This window comes from Corvus kubaryi, unplaced genomic scaffold (genome assembly GCF_017639235.1).
Source record: "Corvus kubaryi isolate FWS band 111438036 unplaced genomic scaffold, C.kubaryi_AGA036_p1.0 split1-37355, whole genome shotgun sequence".
Lineage (NCBI taxonomy): Eukaryota > Metazoa > Chordata > Aves > Passeriformes > Corvidae > Corvus > Corvus kubaryi.
The window spans coordinates 3281576-3306897 of NW_024582078.1; the positions used below are offsets into that span (position 1 = coordinate 3281576).

General features: G+C 51.5%; 2 protein-coding genes across 7 annotated transcripts; both read right to left on the bottom strand.

Annotated features, from left to right (window-relative positions):
* Positions 1–12: 12 nt before the first annotated feature.
* PIGR (polymeric immunoglobulin receptor) lies at positions 13–10340 on the bottom strand. Its single transcript, XM_042013581.1, has 11 exons — positions 10209–10340; positions 6914–7009; positions 6352–6681; positions 5862–6191; positions 4932–5255; positions 4251–4565; positions 2732–2855; positions 2112–2230; positions 1640–1765; positions 1457–1515; positions 13–611 (listed from the first exon to the last, which is right to left on the bottom strand). The coding sequence occupies exons 2-11, from the start codon at positions 6993–6995 to the stop codon at positions 486–488; spliced, it is 1935 nt and encodes a 644-aa protein (XP_041869515.1). The 5' UTR covers positions 6996–7009; positions 10209–10340; the 3' UTR covers positions 13–485.
* A 1610-nt stretch (positions 10341–11950) lies between these two features.
* Positions 11951–23742, bottom strand: LOC121657658 (polymeric immunoglobulin receptor-like). 6 transcript variants are annotated; one of them, XM_042013597.1, is made up of 10 exons: positions 20056–23742; positions 18057–18164; positions 17151–17492; positions 16390–16719; positions 15987–16316; positions 15206–15428; positions 14009–14121; positions 13244–13382; positions 12783–12828; positions 11951–12203 (listed from the first exon to the last, which is right to left on the bottom strand). In XM_042013597.1, exons 2-10 carry the CDS (start codon positions 18091–18093, stop codon positions 12138–12140), a joined length of 1626 nt encoding a protein of 541 aa, XP_041869531.1. In that variant the 5' UTR covers positions 18094–18164; positions 20056–23742; the 3' UTR covers positions 11951–12137. The 6 variants fall into 6 exon arrangements, with proteins under 6 accessions (XP_041869531.1, XP_041869530.1, XP_041869533.1 ...); XM_042013596.1 differs by having other exon boundaries at positions 17151–17495; XM_042013599.1 differs by lacking the exon at positions 20056–23742 and adding an exon at positions 17662–17749 and having other exon boundaries at positions 17151–17495; positions 18057–18148.
* Between the last annotated feature and the right edge of the window lie 1580 nt (positions 23743–25322).

A 25322-nucleotide genomic window follows, 5' to 3' on the forward strand; every position in this document is an offset into this window, starting at 1 on the left:
TCCCCAGTCTGCTGAAAGCCACTGGATTCTTTATTGCTCGTGCATACAAAAAACTCCAGACCGTGTCTGGCCTGCAGGTGCTGCCCACAGGTCGCAAAAGCTTAGAGGAATCAAAAGCGTCAGATGCTGTTCTGAAGGGTTTTCCAGCTGCCTTTAAAACAAAATGGGGTTTTTTTCTTTTCTTTTTTTTTTTTTTTTCCCCAATGCTCCTTCTGGCCCATGAGACCTCAGTGCTGGGACTGGGGCTGCTGGTGGGATGAGCCGCTCGAGTTCCTGCTGCTCCCCGGCCCAGCCTCCTCACTCAGTCCTGCACTTCCAGCCCAGCCCCCTCTGGCATCAAACGATTCCTCCTAAATCACCGCTTGAAGCAGAATTTAAGCAAAAAGAGGTCAAGCTATAGCAAGTTGTGGCAGCAATGAAGAGTGTTGCTGGCTGACATCGTGATCCTCAAGGCAGAGCCGGTCCCAAGCGCTGCCACCTCCCCCTCAGACCTGGTCCTGCTTGGGGGACACGTCCAGGACAGTGCTGTCCCCCCTGGAGCTGTCCTGGGCGATGCTGTCGGAGGTGACGAGGAAGGAGGAGTAGGCGAGGTCAGCATCCTCCTTGGAGCTCTGGGAAGGACAGGAGGACACAGTCAGGGGATGGGGATGGGCAGCAGGGGAGAGGGCAGCATTTTGGGGATATCTCAGGATAACACGGGGGCACTGGAGGAGTGGGACAATCCAGTGGGTCACGCTGGTGCCGGTGTGAGCATCACCCCTGGGAAGACCCCAAATGTTTTTAGGTTTGGGAATGCGTGGCAAGCCTGTCCCTGGGTGTTGGCATCCAGCTCCCCTGTCCTACACCTGCTGGGCTTTACTGGTTCCCCAAACTTCCTTTATGCTCCAGTTCAGCTCCTGGCACTTACAACACCCACACCTCACCTGTTGGTAGGGACTTTGAAAAACACAGGCTTGATTCTGGCACCTTCAGCCACTGCCAAGTGGTGCCACTGGACCGTGATCTTACCTGAGGGGAGGAGAGGCAGGAGAGGGCAGGGAGAGGCAGAGAAAATTAGGGGAAGGCAGGGATCTGAGGAGCAGCCCTTGCAATGGCAGAGCCCTCCCTGTGCCCCCTGTACCACTGAAAAGTGGGATGTGCTCTGGTTTCCAGCCATCTGCTCATCCCAATGTTTCCCATTTCTGGTAACAATCCCAACCTTCCTGACACTGCCTGAGGCTGCTCTGGTTTATTTCTTGAAGCAAAGTGACTGCTGCAATTGTCTCTGCTGAAACAGGGAGTCAGGACAGGGGTGAGACCACCCACGGGGGCTGGTCCACAGCAGGTGCTGGATCGGGGTAAAATGGAGAGCACCTGGGTGTAAATAAAGCCCCTGGGAGGAGACACCCTGTTGCACAGACTGCAGGGCTGTGGCCACATCTCCCGGGTCCGTGGCCTCTCTCCTGCCTCCTCTTACCCTTTTTGCCTTCTTTGCGTCGGCAGCGCTTTCCAGAGTGTCCGTGGTGGTGATGAATTCTGCAGGCAGAGAAAGGGAGGTGTTGGGGAGGGGGCAGGGGCTGGCAGGTGTTTCTGTGGCTTTTGTGGGGTATTTCAGCAAGGAAGGGCTGAGCCCGGGGCAGGGCTGGGGTCAGCCACTCACCGTCCTGCCCCATGGGGGTCTCCTGGCTGTCCTTCACGCAGGCGCTGTTGCTGGCGCTGTAGTCCCTGACGCTTTCAAAGTCTGACATGCTGATGTTCGTCCTGTAGCTCCCCACGGACACCAGGTCTGGTGAGAGGGAGGAGAAAATCCCTCAGGTCTCGCTCAGACTGGGTGGGAGCACGTTCAGACCCGAACGCTCCGTGCCAGGCGATGCCGTGTGGCACAATGGGCAAAGCCCAGGGAGGGCTGGGCTCTGTCTCAGCCTGGGCGCTCTGGGAGTTGGAGCCCTGTGGATGGGCTCAGTGGGAGGAGCAGGGAGCTGGAGCTCTCTGGATGGGGTCATTGGAGAAGCAGGGACCTCCCCTGCCCGTCCTGGTGTGGCAGCAGGAGAGCAGCTGAGCCCAGCACGTGGGTATTGATTTAACTTAGTGCTGCTGCAGTTTCTTGGGAGCCCAGAAAGGCAGGGACTCACCAGATCTCTTCATCTGCCTGTATTTGACAATGGCAAAAGCTGTCACGACGATCAGGATCAGCCCAGCAAGAGGGCCCAGCACCAAGGCAAGAGTGTTGGAGCCGTGGCTTTCATCAGAGCTGGAACAGAGGGAAGGAGATCTCACTGAGGATGATACATGTGAAAATCCAGCAGGCTGAATCTGGGTAGGATGGTAATTCTGAGTGAGCATGATGCATTTCAATCAATGAACTGGATCCTAGCACATATAATTAATAAAAACCAAATAAAAATATAGGCTAGAGGTTGTGCTGAAACAGCTCCATCAGCAGCTTGGTCATAAATACGTGAAGGAAAATTATCTAATATTAACAAAAGTACTTTCAAATAGCTGTTTTGTACCTGGAATTTCTAATAATTTCCTTCTGATACTATTTGCTTGAAGCAGAGATTAATTGTGAGTCATCTTGCCCTTTGCTGTCATTTTTTATCTTCTCTGACATTTAGAGTAAAGTTCTTTGTGGATAAGATGATTTTTGTGTTGCTAAACAACACAGCTAGGGTGCACAAACACAGCAACCACAACGGGTCCATCCAAACCCCACAAAAATGATAAACGGCAGGGGAGGGAGAGAACCAACCTTTCTGGGGCAGCTCCTTTTCGCACCTCGGCATCGCTGTAGGCTCCTCCCGGGGGAGCAGCTCCGGACTCGGGGCTGGAATCGCCAACATCCAGGAGCTCTGGGCTGTGCCTGGCATCGTTCCCTGTGTGCCCCGGGGAAGGAGGGTGGTCAGTGAGCAGCGGCATGAGAATTGGACACAAAAACTCTTTGGATGTGTTTCGTGGACGTGGAGCTGCTGTGGGTTTTGGCTTTCCATGAGAGCCTCTTCAAAATGGGGGTTTGAGATCTGAAACGATCTCACACCAAATAATTTACTGTGAAAATGTCAAGCAGGCTCTCTCTGCCTGTGAACTTTTGAAAGTCTTGCATTTCTAAGTAAAAAGGCTCAAATTTCTAAGTTCTGCCTCTAATATGTCCAGATCAAACTTTGCATCCCTGCTTTGCTTTTACTCCTGGCTCCTTGCCCATCAAAAGCAATGAAATAAGGTTGTTTCTTTCTCTTTTCACTTTGGCCATCACCCACTTAGGGTGGCTAAATATGGGATACCCAGAGCTGTTCTCTTTCTCTGCTTCTAACAATATTCCTCCCCCTAAACCATTTCAATTCCAAGATATTCCACCAAAGCTGAGACCAAGCCCCTTGCTGTTGGTGTCAGCTTTTCCTGCTCCTTACTGGTTTCTTGGTTTTTATTAAGACAAGAAGTTCCCTGGAGTGAGATCCCTGCACTGGATCAGTTCTTCACCTGAAAGGTGCCAGGTGTTGCCTAAACTCAATGATGGTACAAACTGAATAGCAATAATTCGGGGGTTAAAAGTAAAACGTGCATGGAAAGAAGTGAGTTTTAGACTGGATGTTTTGATGCCATGAAGATTTTTGCCTTTTCTTTTATACCCCTGTTATACCTTTTTACAACTTCTGTATTCTCAGTGCTTTTTGCCTACATTCTTAGACTTGTTTATCAAGCTGAGAGACTCAACATTTTAGAAGCTTCGTAGCCAGGGATCAGTGTGCCCCAGACCCCAAGGTCCTCTCCAGAACACATTCTGTAAACCTAGAACCATGCAGGGGAATGTTCCTTGGGGAGGGGGGCTCACTTGAACCTCTCATTGGGGAATCTTTGATAGATCTGCTAATTAGTAAAATCTATAATGTTATACCCAATGTTGGGAGGGGGGAAGACACAGAGATAGACTCGGCGGGGTGCATCTCGATGCATATGACCTGGACGTGTGCACCTAAGGATCCTTACAATAAATACCAAGGTAAAATCCCTTTTCCCCTTCTAACCGTGTATGCCTCTTGATTTTAAGACCAGGAAAAGGCATCAGTTTCATGACTGGGAAGTCAAAACGGAGCGGATGAAAGCACCGAAGGCAGATGGTGCAAAGCAGGGCGCTGCTGGCACCTCCGGGAGATGCTGGGCGGCAGCGCTTCTGTTTTGCGGTGCTGCAGCCTAGCGGTGATGGAGAGACCTCCCCGGGCAGAAGGGAGCGCGGTCAGAGCCGGGCCAGCGGAGCAGCCCTGCCCGGGGCTCACCTGCGGCCACCCGCAGCTGCACGGCCATGACTTCCCCGAAGAGCCCGTTGCGCTTCACCCCGCACCAGTACCAGCCTTCATCTTCCTCCGTCACCGGGTCAAAGCTCAGCACGACCGTCTTGTTGGACGTGTTACAGGTGGCACTTGGCCCCGGCAGCCCCTGGTCCTGCGCTGGCAGCACGGGGCAGCCGGTGTAGTTCCACTTGCACCAGTACTTCTCGTAGGAGTAGTACTTGCAGGGGTAGGAGCAGGTCAAACCCAGCCGGGAGCCCACTGGTGCCTCCACTTCCTTCTTGCCAGTCAGCCCAGGCTCTCCTGCAAGGGCAAACGGGACATCAGGGCTGCTGTGAGTGGTTTCGGTGGTGGGGGTGGCTGCCAGCAGATAACGGTGCTGCTGGGGATGGAGCTCCGAGGGAAAGTGCTCCTGGCGTTGCTAAATTAAGGCTAAAGAGGGTGTTTATGGTTCTTGTCTTGCAAGGCTTAAGAAACACTTAAATGAGAATTTTCTGTGAAAATTCCCACAAAACGGAACCTTTCTGTCTCAGTTGTAAAGCTGCTGGGGTGAGTTCAGGCTTGGAGCTCACGTCTCTTCCCAAAACGCCAGATTGCTCACTTGGGGTGCTCAGGAGGTGGATTTGTACCTCCTGAGCAGGCAGAGAACCGCCAGTGCACAGCTCTTACCGTCTACAACCTTCAGCTCCGTTGATGATTGCTGCTCCTTCTGCTCATTTGACATGCACCAGTAAAAGCCTTGGTCCTTGGCCTCCAGCTGGTTCAGGATGACGGTGACGGTTTTGTTTCCGGGGTTCTCGAACATGGCCACTCTTCCCTCGTACGAATACTTCACGTACCCAGTGTTGTCGATGATCTTGTCACATCCCTGGACTCTCCACTTGCACCAGATCCTCGTGGTGGATTTCTTTAGAGGATCATAGAGGCACTCGAAAGTTGCCGAACTTCCTTTTATCCCGGTTACCGTGGTCTTTAACTGAGGGAAGTTTTTGTCTGTTGGTGAGAATGAAATGAGCAGTTACAAACGCCTCACTTGTGTCCATGGGGCACTCTCCCAAGAAAATCAACATTATCAGATCAAACAAAGCTGCTGTGGGTAAAGCAAGGCCAGGCAAAGCTCAGGGGGGCACCCAGCAGGAGACTGTCCTGGCACTGGTGGGAATTGGTACTAAAGGGTCAGCCAGGCCTTGCTTTTCCCCAAATTCTCTGGCTGTTTGTTGGCTTTGTGGACAGACATTCCAAAGCTTTTTTCCCTTTGCTAGAGGGAGCATCTATATCTGTCAGTTTGGGATTTAAGGAAGTAGGGGCTTGAAGAGACAGCTTGCTTGCCTCTGACTGGGGGTTGGAATTTGTCTCCTGGAGTTTTGGGCTGGGGAACAGAGCTACCCACTGCTGGGAAGGCGAAGTCTGGATACCAGCTTTATATAGCAATGGTTTAGTACATTACAGGTGGTTAAATGAACAGAAAGAAGTATTTAGATGAGAGAACAGGGTAATAGCAAAGAGAAATTTGAGTTCTTGCTAAATAAAGTGAGACTGCTGGTGATGCTCCTGAAGAGAAGGAAAGAGGAAGGGGAAAACACACTGGGAACAGCTCACCCTCGTAGATAAACACGTCCAGTTCCTTCGATTTTCCTCCGCTCCCATATTCGCCGGTCCCACAGTAGTACAAGCCTGTGTCTTCCCAGTCCATCTGGGTCATCGTGACACTGAATGAGCCTAGAGGCTCCTCAAAAGTCAGCAGAGCTCTGCCTTTGAAGGCATCATCAATTTCCTGATAGCTGTTGACGATGGTCCGGCAGCCCTCCTTGTCCTTCTTGCACAGGTATCTCTTCATGTCGGCAGTCTCTGGCCCAAAGTTGCAGGACACGGTCCAGGTGCTGCGGAGCTTCACGTAGAAGAGCTCAGCCGCCTCAGGAACAGGTGGGGCTGTGCACAGAGACACAGGCAGGGGCTGAAATGAAACTTTCCTGAGAGCACCGAGCACCTGCAGCTCTCAGACACCGGGCAGGCCATCGGTGGAGCCTTGTTTAAAAGGGAGAGGGGGGAAAACTAAAAGAAAATGGTATTTTAGGGAGTCTGTGATTACCTTCAGCAACAGTGAGAGTGACTCTGTAGGAGAGCCCTCTGCCATTGACCCCAAGACCACACTGGTAGGAGCCGGAGTCCTCCAGCCCCAGCGCTGAGATGTTGATCTGGAAGTTCTCTGCCTCGGGGTGGTCAGTGAGGGAGACTCTGTCCTGGTAGCTCGGAGCGACGTAGTTCGTGGACACCATGGTCACACACCTGGAGCCCGACTCCTTGCACCAGTACTTCCTGTCGTGTCTGTTCACCGAGGTGGGCGGGTAGAAGCATTTCACGGTGACCGAGCCGCCCAGCACGCCATGGACCTGCCGCGGGCCGAACACGGGGCTGGAGACTGCGGGGGGAGGACAGGCCGGGTGTGAGTGCCCCACGAGCCACGCTGGCCACGTGTCCCAGGGCAGCGGGGCGGCCCCAGGGCTGGGCAGCAGCAAGTGCCCGCGGGGTCCCGTGGCACCGAGGGGCACCCGTGAGATAAAGATGCTCTCTGGACCCTCCTCCTCCCTTCCCAATGTCACCTCCTGTCCCTGGCCACCCCAAGACCTGTGCCCCGGGCAGGTGACACTCACTGCTTGCCTTGGGGAGGTGTCTGCTCTTTGCAGATCCCGCTGGTAGCAAGGCGAGCAGGAACAGCAACGCCAGCAGAGTCATTTTTCTTGCATTCCCTGGAAAAGATGTGGAAGAATGTGGTGAATAATCACGCTTGCAACATGTTAACCATCTAATAGTCTTCGTGCTTTGAGGATATGAGGGTTGTGGCTACTTGAAGTTGGGAGAAATGCGGTTTTTAATTGCTCCTATCAAGGAATTGAATAGGAGAGAGGGAGTTGGTAACTCTGTTCTTGCCAGTGATGCTGCATGGCAACAGGACTGCCCATGGATCTCATCCCAACACTCCAATATTCCCTCTGTCACAGAATTCCTGCCTGAAGCCTGTATTTGGTGGCTGCTCTTTGTTTCCCTGCTCTGTCCAAGGACACACAAAAGAGGAAAAATGGTGATATTTTCACCTCTATTTTTTTTTTCTTTCCCCAGCTGCTGAGGAACTGAGTGAGCTGCAGGGATTTGCCTCAGCTCTGCTCCTCCAAAAATCAGATTTTATTGGGCATTTCCTGAGCACAGCTCCTGATCCACCTGCCCATTCCAAGTTCACGGAAGGCACCCACAGGAGCTGATGAGAGGTGCCAAGGAAAACCCTTATAAACAAGCGGAGGAATTTGATTTCAGGGCATCGAGTGACAATTTTATTAAGGGTAATTCCCAGCAGAAGAGAAAAGCTTTTATTTCCCTGTTAAGATCAAAGGTGTTCTGTTGTGCCTCTTCCTTGTATTGTGATTTCTCCTTGCTCAATGGCCACTGGTAGGTGGCTAATAATTAACTCACTGAGCATGAAAAATTCTCTTTCAAACACATCCCAGAAGTAGCCAGCAAGGCAAACATAACAAATTCTGCAGAAAGTAAACAACGTGGCACAAAGAGGGCCTTGATATTTGCTCTGGGCTCACAGCAGCTCCGCTGGCTGATGGTCACCTCAGTGCCCCCCAGCCCTCACTCTGTGGTGCAAGCAGGACCCCAGTTCAGCCTTGCCCATTTTGGCAAAGTTGAAATAATCTGTTATTCTGATTTCTTCAAAAAATTCAACTGTTTTTGGGATACAGACCACGTTGTTTTGTGGGGTAGGGAAGGGCATTTCCAGGACAACCTGGTTGGGACCATCCCCTTCCTCTCCAGTGCTATTTTATGCCTAAATTTTGATATTTTCCAGGTTTCCAGCAGCAAATGCTCTCTGGCCAGGCTGGCTCTTCCAAATCTCATCCGTTACAGGACTTTCCTCACATTTCTGTTGTGCTTTTGGGATTCTGTCAGCCCTAGGGAGAATTATCTTCAGATTTATGATGATTTGGAAGAGACCAGGACTGAGCCCTGACTTGGGCAAACCTGAGCCAGCAGCTGCTCTGTCTGGGTGTGGAACACCAGAACTCAGTTCCCAAATTCTGCTGAATTCCTGCTGTGGGGATTTCCAGGGGTCAGCCCAGTCTGGCCCATTAGATATTAACTATTGCTCCTAACGACGACCCGTGTCAAGGCCGTGCCATGGGCCCAGCAAAACCCCAGGGTTTGGTTGTGACATTTGTCATTCCAGCCTGGGAGCCCTTCTGGCGTTTTGTGGAATGTTTGCTGCTATTCAAATAGTTGAGAAATAATAACACAGAGGTAATACATTCTATACTGAGGTGATATATTCTATATATTTTATATATTGGAAATATTTTCCCACTCAAATCCCTTTGACCCGTGGGGAAGCTGTGCAGATGCAAATGGTTGTAGGGAGAGCTGTGCTGTGAGGAGGTGCTGGAGGCTTCTGTGCCCAGGAAAAGGGCACAGCAACAAATTTCATCCTGCACAGGACTGGGTTTTCCACATCTTCAACTGCCCATCAAGGTCACTGCTTACCTTGCCTTGCCATGAGTTTTATTTGGGGGGAGTGGAATGGGGAAAAGCCCCCAATCCACCCCGTTTTCACAGGGTTCAGAATGAGCAATCAACTTCCAGACAGAAGATCAAGCTGACCCAACACGTGCAGAAAATGAACGTTTCCAGTTCCAAACAGAGACCCCCTTTACAATGAGGAGAGAATGAATGGGAGGGGCTCGTTTTGTGGTGCTGTGAGCAGAAACACCCAGGCAGAGTTTACTGAAGATTATCAGGATTTACCAAGAAATCAGCAGTTTTCAGGAATGCCTGCAGTGCTTAGGACGCTCTGAACTAAGAATGTTTGTGTCAGTTAAACATGTGAGCAACAAACTCCAGAAAAGAAATGAAATAGAATAAACAGGCAGCTCTCACAGCGGTGACTGAAATCCCAGCTGGGACTGTGCTGCTGGCCCAATTCCGTGTTCCTTTCAGCTGTTGGATCCACTCTACACTAACCTGAGACCTAATTTTATGTTCCTTTAAGCTGTTGGATCCCCCACGCACCAACTTGCTGCTTTCCAGATCAGACCTTCATGGTTCATCTGTTTATTGGGCTGGAAAGTGAAACCAGCTCCAGCACTATTAAATAATTTTGGTTTAATTCTCCTCTTCCTGCAAGGAGCAGGAACATTCCATGGCCCAAGAGCACTTGTTCAGCTCAGCCTGGAGGGATTGATGGTGCCAGGGTAGATTCATTAACAGTTGCAATGAGGGGATGTTTATCTGTACCTCAGAAATGTATTGAATCTATAGGAATGCTCCCTTTGCAGAGTAGGAATTCAGGTGTGCAGGAGCCCACACCTCCCCTGGCCTGGATGGGACAGGGCTCTGCCAGGCTTCTCTGATTTCACTTTTAGGATGTCCAGCCCATTCACTCAAGCTCCAGTTTCTGTTTATCTTCCTGTTAACTGTACAAGCTTCTCAGGGAGCTTCTGAAGCTGCTCCTTTCGGACAGAACTGCACCAATTCTCTTCTGAAATTTCAAAATCTGCCTGCTGGCATTCAAAAGTCTGTAATGACCTCAGGCTGGCAAAATTTAGATTACTACAGTAATATTTACTAACTTTTAATTCCTGTGTTAAAACTTAATGCAAATGTTGTAATGATAATTAATAATTTTCTCCCCCCAAGAAATTAAATATTAAAAATCTACTGCAGAGAAGAAACCATAACTGCCATAAACCTGTTCCTATGGCTCTTTCAGGAGAAATCAGCCTCCCACCAGTGAGCCCTGAACATGAAATGGTTCCAAACCGCAGCTTCCCTCCCGTGTGAGGAAGGGTCCTCAAAAGGAAGTGGCCCAAGACTTGTGTTCTTCTCCTTCCCCATCCCAACATGGTCCTACAAGAGGTTTTGCATTCCCAAAGATGACGAGGCAGCGTTACTTACACCCAGGGCTCCTCCTGCAGTGTTGGGCACTTCTTGCTTTCCCTCTCAGGCTGACCCTGGACCTGCTGTGAGTGAGCGGTGTCCCGGTCCCCGCAGGGCTCTGGCACTGCCAGCCTGGTTTAAATACTCGCTGCACTTTCAGCCCTGCATTTCCACCTGTTGTGCCTTAAAGGAACAACATCCAGCAGCGCTGCCAGGTGAGCCCCAGCCCACGGCAGGGCCGGGCAGCCAATGCCCAGCCCAGCTCTGCTGTCCCTGCAGGGTGCCCTCTCTTGTCACCCTCCTGATCACAGCCACCCCAAGGGCAGGGGGCTCTCACGAAAGGTCCAGGGCACCTCTGCCTCCTTTGGGAAGCAGCCTGGTGGTTCTGTGGGGTCAAGTCCATGGAGGGTCCTTTGGGTACCCCGCACCAGCTTTTTGCTTGGGCAGCTGTGATTCCTTGCTTTGCCTCGTTTTAATGGTGCAAAAGCAGGAATTCCTTCTAACTGGGGGGGGGTCACATGTAGCTTTTCTCATCCATTCAGGGAAAACTGATGAGTTTGGACAGGATGACAGCTCCAGGCATTCCTGCCGTGTCTGGGAGCAGCAAGATCCTGACCCAGAATTGGGATCTTTGACAGATTTGCCAGATGTTAAAGCCAGCCTTGGAAGTATCTTTTGTTTAGCTGAGGATGTTGAGCTCTTTTCTTTCCATGAATGCACAGCTTTTGGGGTGAGCAAGGAGCTTTTGGCTGTTGCTGTGCTTGGTGGGGATCTTGGACCAGGAGAACAGCCACCACCACCTCTCCTGGATGGGAGCAAACCCCGATCCCCTCCAAGCTTCCCACCAGTGCTGCTTCCCTGGGCATTCCAAACATTCCCCAGGTAATGCTGGCATTACATTTTTGCCTCGTGGCCACGGAGTTGTGCTGGCTGGACCACAGTGGACTCAGCTGTGTTTGCTCTCCTGGAGCTCCCACTCTGCCAGGCCAGATCCCTCGGGATCATCTTCCCTGCTGGATCCTGCAGAGGGATGGAAATGTGTATTTAAGACCTTGCAGAGGAAGGTGGGATGGCCATGGGCAGAGGAAATCCTGGCAGAAGCACTGGAACCTGTAACTGCTGGTGCATCTCAAGAAGGAAAAATTAATCCAAGGGGAACAAACAGGTTTTTTTTTTTTAACCAAACCTCCCCTTTCACCCTCAAGGTTTCCAGTAAAACCAATCTGTTGCCTCATGCAAATATATTTGAAAAGTATTTCCTTGCTTTAGCACACGAGGAAGCGTTTTCCTGCCAAGTCCCAGGTTCCAAAGCATTTTGGCATCTCCAGAAAACAAACAACCTTCGGATTGCTTTTATTTGGGGAGTGCAGATTGCAGCATGAACCATGATCTGAGTGTAAAACCCACGCTGCTGCTCGGGGCTAGGCTGTGCTTGGGCTGAAGCTGATCTGGTTTTGAAGCTGTGGATATCCCTGCAGAAGAGGTGAAGGAAAAATAGCACTTGGGAATGTGGGTGTCTGAGAAACTGAAATCAGACGTGGTTTATGTGTTGGAAAATGACTCCATGGATCAGAATCAAAAAAAACAAACCAAAAAATTCTCATTTTTTGAGCAACCTGGTCCCTTCCAACCCAAACCACTCCATGATTCTCCGATATTTTGCCTCCCACTGAGCAACCCTGAAGCCACAAAGATCTTTCCCTCCCCACCCCTCCCCAGCTTTACCTTTCCCTCAGGGAAATAACCCCCAAATAGCCGGGTTCAGGTGCATAATTTTATTCTCTCTTGTGCAAAACACGGAGCAATTTGGGCAGTCTGGGGGTTCAGCTCTCAGTTAAGGGGATTTGGGTTCTGAGCAGAGCAATGGGAGCTTTTGGGGGCTTGGCATTTTATAGCTCTGCCCTGGCTTTCCATAGGGAAAATTCCCAGCTCGGGTACATGGGGCTTTCACAGAAGGTTCTGGCTCCAGTCTTCATCAGGCACCTCGAAAAGTAACTTTTCCCCATAGGGCAGCTGTAAAATAATGAAACAGAAGAGAAGCTGTGACCTGGCACTGCCTCTCTGTGGTATTTGCAGAAGTGATTCCATAGGGGTTTCTGGGTTTATGCCAAACTTGGTATTTTAAGTGATATTTTAGGGGGTTCTGAGAAGAGACAGCTGGAGAAACCCAGGTCAGAGGGGACTTCTGGAGTCACCCTCCTGCTCAGCTTAAGAGAATTCTCCCAGGCTTTACCCCAACCCAGACATCTGCGAGCAAAAGGCACAAATAATTTCTGGGTTTCATTCTCATTTTTAGGAGTTTTTCACGGAACACTGAGAGTTTATTTTCAAGGTTTTAGGGGGGACACACTTTTTCCTTTCCAGTCTTTATATTTAGGACCAGAAGGCCCCTTTTGGCTCTGAGTGCATCATAATGAGAATGTGAAATCACCAAATTTCTGAGCCACTATTCCACTATTTTTTTTTTTCCAGTGGAGTCCTTTTCACTGATACGAATTCCTACGGGTTAGATACACTTTCAAATATTTGCTCAGATGATTTTTGCAGGAGATTTTCTCTGAAAAGCATCAACAGTCTGAGACAGACTCTTACACAGAAGCTGGTCATCCTGATATTCCCAAAGATAGCAGAGATTGTCCTGCGCAATAAAACAAAAAAGAATGACATGGTTGCAACACAGTGAACAATAATTTCTTCTGTGTAATATTGAGAAAGGTGATAAGCAATCAGAATTTACTGAAATAGGCAGGAAGAGCGATAACAGCTTTAGTGCTTGCAATTAAAAATTACAATCAGCCCTACAATAAATATATAAACTTTATACAGGATTTAATCCAAGTCTTTTGAAATCCATGGCTTAACTTTTCTTGGTAAGGAGTAAAGGCAAGAGTTTGGCAGCAGAATGGGATTCTTGGACTGTGGATTGTTTTTCCTGGACTGCAAACCTGGTGCCTCTCCTGTGGAGAGCCACGAATTCCCCGCTTAAAATTTGGGTTTCTTCGCTCCTACCAAGGGAGACGACACTTGCAGTGCCAGCCCCAGCAAACACCCACCTACATTTGCCAGAGCCCATCCTGAACTCCTGCACTTCTCCTGGGCTCGGGTTCTCCTCCATCCTTTCCTCCCTTCCAGGACTCAGCCCAGCACGGGCCGAAGCTGGCTCCAGGCTCCCCGTGGTGCTTCCTGCTTCTCCTTTAAAACAAAACACACGGATGCACCGCAGGGAACACCCCCACTCGCTCCTCTTTAAGTATTCCAGCCTGCCAGACCCCAAATTAGGCCATCATTTCACAGTTTCCTTCTTGTGAAAAATGTGTTTCCCCTCACCGCTGTCATCGCTGAAGGTTTTTTGTCCCTAAATTTATTTCTACGGGTATAATATGGTCTGGATTAAGATAGGTGCACGTATCTTTGCAGATCAGTCATTAGAAGGGATTTTTTGGGCCTGTCTTTGTCAGCTCTGCACTGAATGAGCTGGATTTGGCCCCAGAAGCTGCCCAGAGTGAAGCCACTCGCACCACACAGGTCCCTCCCTTCAGGATTTTCTATCACTCACGGGGCCATCAATCTTCTACACACAAAACCCAGCCTTGCTTTCAGCAGGGCTCCAGGATTCCCATTTCCTTCATTTGTTTTGTGTTTGAGCACATTTAAGACAAAACCAAACAACTTCTCAAGGACTTTGCTTGCAGGTCCAGCCGCGCTGTCGGGCTGCAGAGCGGACACGTGTCTGAGAGATGGAAATATTCCATGGGTCAGACTCCAGCCCTTGCAAAACAACCACTGCAGCCCCAAAAAGTGTTTCCTGGCCAGCTTACCTGGCTTCTTTAGAAGCTTGATTTTGGCCAGGGTGAGGATGGTGATGGCGACGCAAATCAGCAAAAGCAGAGCTGGTAACACAACTGGGAGCAGCCGTGATTCCCCCGAGGAGCTGGGGAGATGAACCACCAGGATTAAACTGGGTTTGGATTCACCTTCGTGGTTCATGCAGGTGGTTGTTGTCACACTAAAGGGTATTCAAGGAGTTTTAAACTCTGTCTGAATCAAAGAAAAGTCAACAGAATCAAGGAGAGCTGAAATCATTCAATCTGGAGTTTGGCTTACGAGGGAGTGATTCCTGCAGCTGCTGTGTGGGGTTAGTGCTGCCAGCTGAATTAGCCCCTCCAGAGGAAAATGAGCTGTTTGCACAATACAAATTCACAAGACATACGTCCTTTTGGCGAGTTGTTACAACCCTCACGTTTTTGGAAGGTGTCTTCCCTCCTCTTTCTGTCAGGATGGCAGGGAAATGTGGCTTGGGGGAAGCTGGGGATGGGGAGGATGGGGCTTCCCATGCTGGGGCTCAGGGGGTTGGATGCAAATCCGAGGTGCCCATCTCAATATTGAACTGGATTTGTGGGCTTTGCCCAGGTTGGGTCTGGCTGATCCTGCAGTACCTGGTGCATCTGCACCAGATCCCCTCAGCAGGGCTGGCTGGTGGCCACAGCGGGGGGAGAAGGGCTGGAGCTGCTCATAGGGAGCACAGGAGGCAAATCCACCGGGAAACCGTCTGCACTGGGGTGAGACACAGCCACCGGTGTGGAGAACAACCTGGAATGACTCCTGGCCAAAACGCTCCCAGCCTTTTGAGGGACCTTGCCCAAAGCTCAGTCCTGACACAGCGGCGAGCACCCAGCACTGCCCGTGGGCTCCTGGCTGCTGCGGGGCTGGGGAAGGTGCACTGAGCTCTGCAGCAGCTGCACATCCACCAGGGCTATTGCTCAAGCTCAGCAACGCTTCCCAAGGTCCTGTCTCCGTCCTGAGCACAGGGAACCAGGCAGGAGCACAGCTGTTGACTCTGGCACCTGCTCCACAGGCGGGTTGGAGGCAAGTTCAAAGTGTGCATGGACATGAGGCAACCTCACCTTCTCCAGCTTCTCGTGTCTTCAGGTGTTTTCAGCTGTGCACAGCTTCCACAGGGCTCCGGGGAATGGGGCACAGGTTGTAAAACACCAAGGATGTGGCTGAGGACTCACCTCTCCTGGAAGGTTTCACCTGGGGAGGTTGCAGTGGTGCCCGGGGTGGCAGTGGGCAGCAGGGTGCTGCTGCCCTTGGGGACAGTGCCCATCGTGGTGCCCTTGGGGACAGTGCCCATCAGGTCTGCGATGCTCCTATGCCTGGGCGTGCTGTGGGCAGCAGGACTTGCTGATGAGGGTCTCACAGGAGGGGCTGTTCCTGGGTCTCGTGAGGAGCAGATTTCTGCACAGAACATTATTTTGAGGCTTTAATACCCACCTTCTTGCAGAGGCAACGGGTTTGTTAGATTTACTGAAGATTTACACATTTCACCTTGCACCTCATGTGAAAAAACACCAGACTCAGGCATTTCTGTGTTCCTTGGAGTCCTACAGAAAGCAGCCTGGGAGTTCTAATGAAAACCTTAATACCTGGCAACCATTCCTGCTTTAACCCCGCTCTTTCTGCCGTTGCCAGAGGAGCAGTTCCATGGACCTGTGTATTTACACTCTGCAGTTTCTCAAACTGCAAGATAACCTTCAGCTTATCTTCAGAGCCAAACACGTCTCTGTGCTGCACGTGCCAGGACCAGGATGTCAGATCCCAGGGCGTTTGCATCATAAACAATCGATAATATAATCCAAACCCATCAGATTTCCTCCGAAAGCTCAGCTCTCACACTCCTGATAACCTTCACCATCACCTCAGCTGCTCTCTAATAACTGAGGGGAAAATGTAGAGCTGCTGCTTTCTCCTGGTGTGGAATGGTTTGGGGATCACCCAGGCCCTGCCACCACCTACCCTTGTGGATGAGCAGCTTCAGGGAGGCCGTGAGCTCTTCGTGCCCACTCCTGGCCCCACACCAGTACCACCCTGCGTCCTCCTCCCCCAGCTGCCTCAGCACCACCGTGTAGGTCCCGCGCTCGGGGTCACTGCTGGAGATTCGTATCCGCCCTTTGTAGGACTCCAGCACGAATCCCTCGTCGTCCAGCAGCACCGGGCAGCTCCCTCCCTTCCACCTGCACAGATACTTCTTCTCGTAGGTCCCCTTGGGGTCGTGGTGGCACTGGAAGGACAGCGAGCCCCCGACTGTGCCGCTGAAGAATTTGGGTCTCCTGGGAATGGTGGAGGCTGCAGGGGAGGGACAGAATTAGCATTTCACGCCCCTCACCCAGCGCTGTGAACCCCCCATGCCCTGTCCTACCTGTGGCCACCTGCAGAACCACCTCCTGTGGGCTCTCCTGACCCCTCAGTCCTTGTGTCCCACACAGGTACAGCCCCGAGTCTTCCTTCTTTAGGTCATTCATCAGGACTTTGAAAGCCCCAGAGCTCTCCTGAGGGGTGATAAGGATTCGGCCTTGGTACCTCCTGTCCACGTAGCCATCGGAGCTGGCGATGAGACCGCAGCTGCTTCTGCCCACTTTGCACCAGAACCTCTTCTTGTCACCTCGGGTGTCCCCAGAGGGGCACAGGACAGTGACAGAGCCACGGAGCTCCCCTCGGATGAGCTGGGTTGGCCTCGCCACCGTGGCATCTGTAGGGAGAGAGCAGGACAGGGACTGTCAGCTCGCAGAACCCCCAAAAACCTGCCCCATCCTTTTGGCTCTACAAATTCTCTCAGGCCATGTTCCTGAGCTCTGCTCCAGGATAATAAAGATTCATCTTTTTAGCTTATAATAACTGAAAAATATCCGCACACACATATCTCACACCCTAAAAACCCATCAGTTATTTCCTTCACTTCTCCAAAACCCGTTCACTCAGACATTTCCTCTGTGCCCTTCCCCAGAATCTCCAAACCTGGGTTTCCAACAGCCAGGAGAGGGTTTCCTTCCACATTTACATACCTTTTGCCCAATCTGGGTGCTTTTACACCCCACAATTACAAACATCTGGTAAACAGAAAAAGCTGAGGCGCCTGCTGCGTGTCGATGACCCCAAACCTCTCCCAGGAGAGAATCCTACCTGCCAGAACCGTCAGGTTGAGGCTGACGTAGAGCCCGTCGTTGGTGCTGCCAATGCCACACCTGTAGGTGCCCGCGTCGCTGCTCCTCAGCCCTGTCATGGTCACGGTGAAGGTGCCGTTCTGGGGGGTGTCCCCCAGGGCCACCCTGCCCCGGTACTCGCTCGAGGTGTAGCTGCTGGAGGAGATGATGGTGTAGCAGACCCTGGTCGCTGCCATTTTGCACCAAAATTTCCGCTCGTATTTGTTGGCTGGGGTGGGGGAGTAGAAGCACCGGTGGGTGATGGAGCCTCCGAGCCCTCCTGTCAAAAACCTGGAGCCGTACAGGCTGCTGGAAACGGGCTCTTCTGGGGACAGAAACAGAAGGTTTTGGTTACTCAGAGACAACCAGGAGGACCCAGCATTGCTCCTTTGAGGCAGGGCTGTGGTTCTGAGTGGCACCAGGGGACATCTGGCTCAGGAAATCTACTTTGGATGTGCTGTGTTACCCACCCCGAGTGCCACTTTACCCACCTGAGGGGCACTGGTGTCACAGAGCCACTGGCACAGAGGGGGGGGACCCTCGATGCTCCTTACAGGACACTCTAGACCCCTCCCAGCCCTGGAGTTAAAGGCCAAGGGCAGAAATTAATGGGAAAAACCTCTGGCATTTGCAAACTCTGCCTGATCTGACAACCTCCTTCTTCCTGTGGATGCTGCAGGAGAGCTGGGATTCTTCTCCCAGCACTTCCCACAATCTGCTGGCTCTCTGCAGATTTGGACTGGGCAGGGGGGTGTCTGGACTGGTTTGCACACTGCAGGTGGAGGTGTTTGGTGTCTAAGGCAGGATTTAGCCAGAAGAGCACAGCCTGTGTCCCCGGTTCCAGCTTTACCTGCTCTTATCAGGGGGTGAGGACGCGGTGACTCACCTTGCAGCAGAGCTGCTAAAAGGAAGAGAAGCACCATGTCCAGCCCTCCCGAGTGTTCCCTCGGCCAACTTCACAAATCTCACGCTGGGGACGGGATTTTGCTGATTTCTGCATTATCAAACAAAAGAGAGAGATTGTGGCAGCCACTGGATTGCTCTGACGGCTGCTCAGGGCAGGGCGGTGGCTCCGAGACTCTGACCTGTCCTAGGCCAAAAATAGGGGAATTTTAAAAGGAAAAAAGGTGCTAATGGTGCTCTGCATATCTCTCCCTCCTGCTCTGAACCCTGTGGGGATGGGGTGGTTGCTAAAGGCATCGCTGGCAATGAGGGGGCAGTGACGGCCAAAAGATGTGTGAGGGACCTGCTGCGGCACCGAGCCTTCCCTTCTCCCTTCTCCCTTCTCCCTTCTCCCTTCTCCCTTCTCCCTTCTCCCTTCTCCTTTCTCTTTTTTTTCATCCCAAGAAACAGGAGGAGAAGCTGCAGATCTCAGGGATGCCAACACCCTTAAACATCTCCTGTCCCCCCCTCCAATCATCCCCCTTTTTAATTTTTATTCCCTGCCATTTATCTTTGCACAGATTGCTGTTGCCCCTTTCCAGATCCGAACACAAACAGTGCCTGGCTGTTCCTGTTGAAGACAGGGATGACTTCCTTGTTTGAATTAAAAACTTTGGCTCACTGCAGCGTTTGCTCTGGAATTCTTTGTCTGAGGTTTGCCTCGTCCCCAGCGCTGCCCAAACCTCAGCGAGTGCAAACCCCGTGGTTTATTTCACGCTTGTTCAAGCGTTGGGAGCTCTTCAAAGCACTCAGGGAACGTGAACAAGGAAACTCGTAAAGCCATAAGGAGCCTCATTCCTGCTGGGCTGAGTCCTGGGCTGGATGCCCACAAACCCCACTGCTCGTGGGCTGCAGAGGGTGGGAGACGAGCCCAGCCTCGCACCAGTGCCACGGCTCAGCCCAAACCAGCACAACCAGTCCCTTGCACAGACCGTGCTGGAGACACTGGGCACCTCCCCAGCTTGCAGACACCCAGCTCTGCCTCCCCTCTGCTGAGGGAAGCGTGGGGCAGGGCTGCAGAAATGCCCCTTCCCCGCTGGGCGCGGCCTGGGGGGTCCTGCTGGCCCAGGATCCTCACCGGGCGCTTCCCCCCAGGTTTCTCCTGTTTCTGGGGCAGGGGAGGCAGCTCAGGTCCCCCCAGCTCTGCTCGCCTGGGGCAGAGGGCTCAGCAGAGCCTCAGCAGCTCCCTCACCCCAGCCCACAGTGGGGTGGCTTGAAAAACGGGGATTTTCACTCAATGCCATAAATTCCCACCAGACCGGAGGACTTGAAGCAAGGAGGAGCTAACAAGAATGCCCTGGGAGAGCTGAATGGCCTTTTTTTTTCATCAAGAAATCAGTAAAAATATGATCCCTATGCTTATTTAATCTTTTCTGATGTCCAGCAGTGCACTCCCTCTTTTCCTCACTTGTGGTCTGCAGGACAGAACCCTCAGCTCCATCTTAATCTCATTTAATGTTAGTTTTCAGGCAAGGAGGTGTTTTTTAACGTTTTTAACCAGCAAATAGGCATTAAATATAAAGCAGAAAGCGACAAGAAAGAGCTGGAGAAATCCCAGGAGTAAACCACGCGTGGTTGGTTTTTTCCTGTCTTTATTTCAGTCTTACATTGTGAAAATGTTTATAGGATCTGATTAAACCATTATCCTGCCACCACCTATAACTGGGATGCATTTTACCTTGTCCACATCATTTTTTTGGGTGTTCTTGGCCAAAAAGGACAGTAATTTAATTTATAGCTTTAAAAAGAAAAAAATAATAAAGCCACAATGGGGAGAAAAATCACCTTAAATCACTACCTTTATTTTTTATAGAAATAATCATGTTAAATTTCAGAACTGTTACATTCTATGGTGAAATCTCTCAAGCTATCTCCTATAATCACTCTACAACAGCACTGTTCTCCAAAAACCAGTGTTTTTGGGCAAATTGAGGCTCACCTACCTTAGATTGTGATGCTTCTGGTGCTGGGAATTTTCTCCTCCTCTGCCTCCAGCTTGAATTGAGTTTAATAAAGTTGTTTTTGCAGCTGGCAGCTCAGTCTGCCTTTGCTTTTCTCTTGATGTTTAATTCTTTTTTTCATATATTGATGTGCAGAGTTTAAAATGGGTGCACTAAAAATCTTCTGAGGTCTTGATGTGCATTGCTGAGCAAGCTGGAGATGGGCAAAATGCTCAGGGGAGTAGCAGAGGTGCCACCAATGTAGTGAGGATGGGACCCAAAAATGGTCTTTTGTAGCTATATAGGGATGTGGTGACATCACAGAAGGGGGAAAAAGGGGTCAGGAGCAGAAACCGCAGAGTTTGAGAGGAATTCCCCTGCTCTGCAGACAGAATGCTTTAATATGGAGCACCTGTTCCCAGAGAGCTGTAGTGAAACGGTGTTAGCCACTTCCAGGCAGAACTTCACATCAAGAACTTTGTGAAAGGTTCCTCAAACATCTGTGGTTTGAATGGACCTTCACTGAGCTCATGTCTGTGTTTTGATCCTGTTTTAGGGTCAAAAAGATGGTTTCTGCTTCAATTTTTGTCACAAACCAGGCCCCGAAATGTGAACGAGGTGGGTTCAGTTCACAGGGTCTGAAGATGGAACATAAACACAATTCCTCTTCTGCATGACCCCAGTAACTGAGAGAAGTGTGGATGTGCTGATAGCTTCAAACCATGGAGGCAGGTCAGTTATTGCCAGGGGCTTTGGTCTGCTTTGCCTTCAATTAAAAATGATGGGCTGCAAGCAAGAACCCACCTGTGGCACTCGTGGGCTGGCTCCAGCACTCCCTGTGTCCCAGGATCTGCAGGACAACATTCCCTGTGTGAGGAGTGTGACGGGTTCGGAGGGAGATTTAGAGGAACCACTTTGTTCTCAAGTCCAAGGTCTTGATTTTCCCCTCTTGGGTCAGCCAGGGAGTGAAGAGCAGGTTGTTTTCTGTGTTAACACAATCATTGGAGCACTTTGGAATCTCCCTGGCTGAAGATAAATCTCCATCGAGCAGTTTTGTGCCATTAATCATGATATGATTGCTTCTGTTGCAGCAATTGTTGTGCTTCCTACCAAACCTGCCCCATAAATTCCCCACTCTTGGCTGGGCTCCGGCAGAACTGCTCTGTCTGAGGGCATTTATTGCCATGCCAGCAGCAAAGCAACAGGACTGGCCTTGTGCGAGCAAGAAATTGGATACAGGTGATGGTGGGACCCCCTCAGGAATACTCAGTGTTGTTTTGGAGAATCATAAAACCACGGAATTACGGGAGACCCTCCTGGGGCAGCACCGCTGTCTCGTACCTTCCACTGCTAAAGGAGAGTTACAGTTCTTAGAATTTATTCTTCCGGCCTGTGCCCGTAAAGGAAATTCCTCTTCCTTCCTCTGGCAAGCCCGAGCTGGAGGGGGAATCCTCTCCCCGGGAGCAGCACCGGGACAGGCAGAGGCTCCATCCCGTGTGCTCCATCCCTGTGCAGATCTCCATCCCTGTCAGCACCTCAGCACGGCCTGCCCGCGCTCAGAGCTGTAATTAATGAATGATAACAACCCCTGCCTGCTCCACGGTGCCCGGTTAATGATTAAACTCCTGCTTGGAACCAGCCGGGGATGTCACTGCTGCACATAAACCCCTCTGCAAGGAACAACACTGCCCCTCTCTGTCTCTTCCTGGACTTCCAAATCCCAGGGTGTTTGGAAAAAACGAGCTGAGCTCTCGGGAAGTGGAGATCCTCACTCGCTGCCCTGCCAGCGTGATCCATCCTTGCCCGAACCCACCGGGTTTTAAGAGCAGGAACGAGGAGCACCGGGTCTAGTTCTGGTTTAAGATATTATCGGGTAACTTTGCACTGCCGGCAAACAGAGGAAAGCAAACCCAAACCAGTAAGCCCTGCTTGCTTTGGCACAGCAGTAAAAGGCTGGAATGCCTCTGGCCGGGCTCCTCTTTGCAGGTTGTTGGATCTGTGGGGCCAAGCCCTGCTCGGGTGGGAGCTGCAGTGACGAGCTTTGGCCTTTTTCCATTTACAATTCCATTAGAAACAAAGGCCAGGGGCAAAAAAAGAGAAAAAAGATAATGGAGAGAAGCCTGGTGGAGTTGGAGAGGGTCCTTCCCTCCACGTGGGGAAGGGCAGAGCCTCGGCTCCTGGTTATTGCCCAAACCATGCTGGAATGTGGTCAAAAAGCCGCAGACATCTCCAGCCATCTCCCACAGAGCTGGAGCAAGCCCAGCTTGATCCTGGAGCCCAGGTTTGGTGTTTTCCTGCTCGGTTCAGCAGCCTCCAACCCTCCTTCCCCACCTCTCAGCCCCAAGGCTCCCCTGACGCCGCCCCAGAGGCACAAGGGCTGTTATTAACAAACACAAATAATTCCTGCTGTGGCCTGTGCAGCAGATGATCCCTGACACCGCCAGAATTCCACCAGCCACTGCTCCTGAATTTGATCTTTGTAATGAAAGATGTGCACAAGGATGTTTCAGTTGGGCCAGTAGGTCTTGACAGGCTCATGTAGACATGGAAATGACACGTCTGAGCCAGGGTGGGACTGATAGTTAGGAATCAGATGAATATTCCGTGCAAAATGCAAAGCTCGGCGTTTTCTTTGTTGTTTTTAACATTGTTTTGCCACATAAACTCAGTCTGGATAATCTGCATGAAGACACTGAGGGTACATTCACCAACTCTTCTGAGACTCGTTGCTTCTGCAAGGCTGTGATCTCTCTTTGTGGCTGTTTTGTGTCTGGGCTCTGCTGGGATTTTGCCTTCTGGGCACAAATTGAGTGAAATATGCCCAGAATTAGATTCATGGAATGGTTTGGGTTGGAAGGGACCCTAAAGATCGTCTCATTCCAACCCCTGCCAAAGTAGGAAGTCTGATTTTGGGGGTCCCCAGACCAGAACCCAGGAGCTCTACTGGGCTCTGGCTGAACCTGGGGGTAGATTTTGTTTGTGTTCTTGCTTTGTCCCCCACCCAGACTTGGAGCAACCTGGGATGCTGGGAGGTGGGTGGAACTGGATGACTTTTGAGGTCCCTTCCAACCCAAACCATTCCATGATTTTATGCTGATGACAAAGCGAGTGCCCTTGTTCCTTACAGGCAATTTAATTTCCAAACTAACGCAGGCTTTCTTTAGAGAGAGGGCCTGACCCATGGAGGCAATCACACCAAACAATTTACTGATGTTAATTAACTGCTTGCAGCACTAAGCTGCACTCAGTCGTTTCCATCGCTGACCTTGCAGCACCAGCACCTTTCCAGGACACTCTGTGAATACCAAACAGGCTCAGGCTGACAAAACCCACAGCCAGGCTTTTAATCCCTCTCCAAACAGGCAGCACTGGAGCTGCTCTGTGTGGAGAGGAGGGGAGGGGAGGGCACCCTAGAGCAGAACTGCACCGCTTCGCCCCCACACACGGAAGGTGTGCACGGGGGGGGACGGTGCTGACCCACAGAAAGAACCCGAGGAATGCACCGATGCCTGGTGAGCTGCACTCGGGGGAAGCAGGGAAGCACTCGCTTGTAGCTGAGCAATTCACTGAATTCCTCTGGGGCTGGCCAGCCTGATGCAAACCTGTACATCAGCAGAAGAAAACTCGCCGGCAGCAGGAGGCAAAAGGAGCAGCTGGGCTGCAGGAAGCCACTGCCAGGTGCAGGAGCAGGAGCAGGGCCAGGGGCAGGAGCAGGGGCAGGAGCAGGAGCAGGAGCAGGAGCAGGGGCAGGGGCAGGGGCAGGGACAGGGGTAGGAGCAGGAGCAGGGGCAGGAGCAGGGGCAGGAGCAGGGGCAGGGGCAGGGGCAGGGGCAGGGGCAGGGACAGGAGCAGGAGCAGGAGCAGGAGCAGGAGCAGGGGCAGGGGCAGGAGCAGGGGCAGGAGCAGGGGCAGGAGCAGGGGCAGGGGCAGGAGCAGGAGCAGGGGCAGGGGCAGGGGCAGGGACAGGGGTAGGAGCAGGGGCAGGGGCAGGGGCAGGGACAGGAGCAGGGGCAGGGACAGGAGCAGGGGCAGGAGCAGGATCCCTCTGTCAGCAGCAGGGCTCGGCTCTGGGTGGCACCAGGCACAGTCACGGGCCTGCTCTTGCATAAGGTCCTGGCCCCTGGGCATAAACAGCTCGGTTTCTAAGGGCTACCGACAGATCCAGCAGGTAAAATTCCGTATTCTCTTCGCAGGATTAAACAGCAACGCCTGCTCTTGGAACGGGGCTTGCCCGTGGTGAGCGATTCAGCCCAGAGGATCTGGCAGCAGCAGCAGCAGGAGAGGCACAGAAATGTGGAGTTCATTCCCAGAGGAACGACCCGCTGCTCTGTGGCTGTTTTAATTTATTCTCTTTTGTTTCCATTTCATACCAGCGTGCACAGCTCCTGTTTGTGAAGATCACCACATCACAGACTGATAAGCGATCTTTGGAATATCTTTGAGATTCCTCCTTGGAAATCTGAACAGAACTCAGCTTTCATGGCACCAGCACACAATGGTTCTGACTAAAGCCAAGGACTGGAAGAGAAACCTTTTGTTTCCAAAACAATCTGGTTTTAAGAAATGTTTAGGTTCTGTTTCAGGTCAAAAATGTTTTGAGAGAGTCCTTAATGCTCCCCTCCCTTCTCAGTAGATAAACAAGGTGAGATTTCCCTTGGGACTTGCATCATGCAGGTGCTGAGCAGTCAGACAGAGCATTAAATAGCTGGAATCAGCCCTGGGTGAGACAGAGTGGTCAGAGGAGAGGAGCACAGGGATGAAAATGCACGTTTCACCCAGGCAGGAGCTTGGCTGACCCTTTCACTCAGTGCTTACCCTGGCATCTCCTCTCTACACGGCGCTCTTGCTGCCTTTAAAGCCAACCATTTGCACTTGAAAGTCCCCAGCCCGAGGAGCTCAGGGCTGGGCGGAACTTCTGCTGCTGCCTGGCTGCACATCAGGCTGCTTCGAGCCTGCCAGCAAACACGGGAGCACTGGGAATTCCACACTCCCTCTTTGGGCTTGCAGGGAGAGCTGGGAATCACAAAATCATGGAACAGTTTGGGTTGGAAAGGACCTTATAGCTCTCCTTGTTCCACCTCTTGTCACAGGCAGGGCCACCTTCCACTGTCCCAGGTGGCTCCATGGAAGACTTTGCCTGTGCTGATAAAATGATTCCATGTTATAGGTGGGACAGACCTGACCTGGCTCATCCTTTGTCTCAGAACTCTTTGTTTTACAACTCCAGCATTTAGATTTACCTGACTGTGACATAAATCTGTAGCACACGG

What these genes read in the sequence shown, in the direction of transcription:
- LOC121657658 (XM_042013596.1), bottom strand. Translation starts at nt 18,093, where the DNA reads ATGGTGCTTCTCTTCCTTTTAGCAGCTCTGCTGCAAG. An exon ending in GGTGAAACCTTCCAGGAGAG is followed by an intron (nt 14,122 to 15,205) that starts GTGAGTCCTCAG and finishes TCATCTCCCCAG; the next exon opens with CTCCTCGGGGGAATCACGGC. An exon ending in TCAGGATGACCAGCTTCTGT is followed by an intron (nt 12,204 to 12,782) that starts GTAAGAGTCTGT and finishes ATTATTTTACAG; the next exon opens with CTGCCCTATGGGGAAAAGTT.
- PIGR (XM_042013581.1), bottom strand. Translation starts at nt 6,995, where the DNA reads ATGACTCTGCTGGCGTTGCTGTTCCTGCTCGCCTTGCTACCAGCGGGA. An exon ending in GCAGCTGCGGGTGGCCGCAG is followed by an intron (nt 2,856 to 4,250) that starts GTGAGCCCCGGG and finishes CGGGGCACACAG; the next exon opens with GGAACGATGCCAGGCACAGC. An exon ending in GACCCCCATGGGGCAGGACG is followed by an intron (nt 1,516 to 1,639) that starts GTGAGTGGCTGA and finishes CTCTGCCTGCAG; the next exon opens with AATTCATCACCACCACGGAC.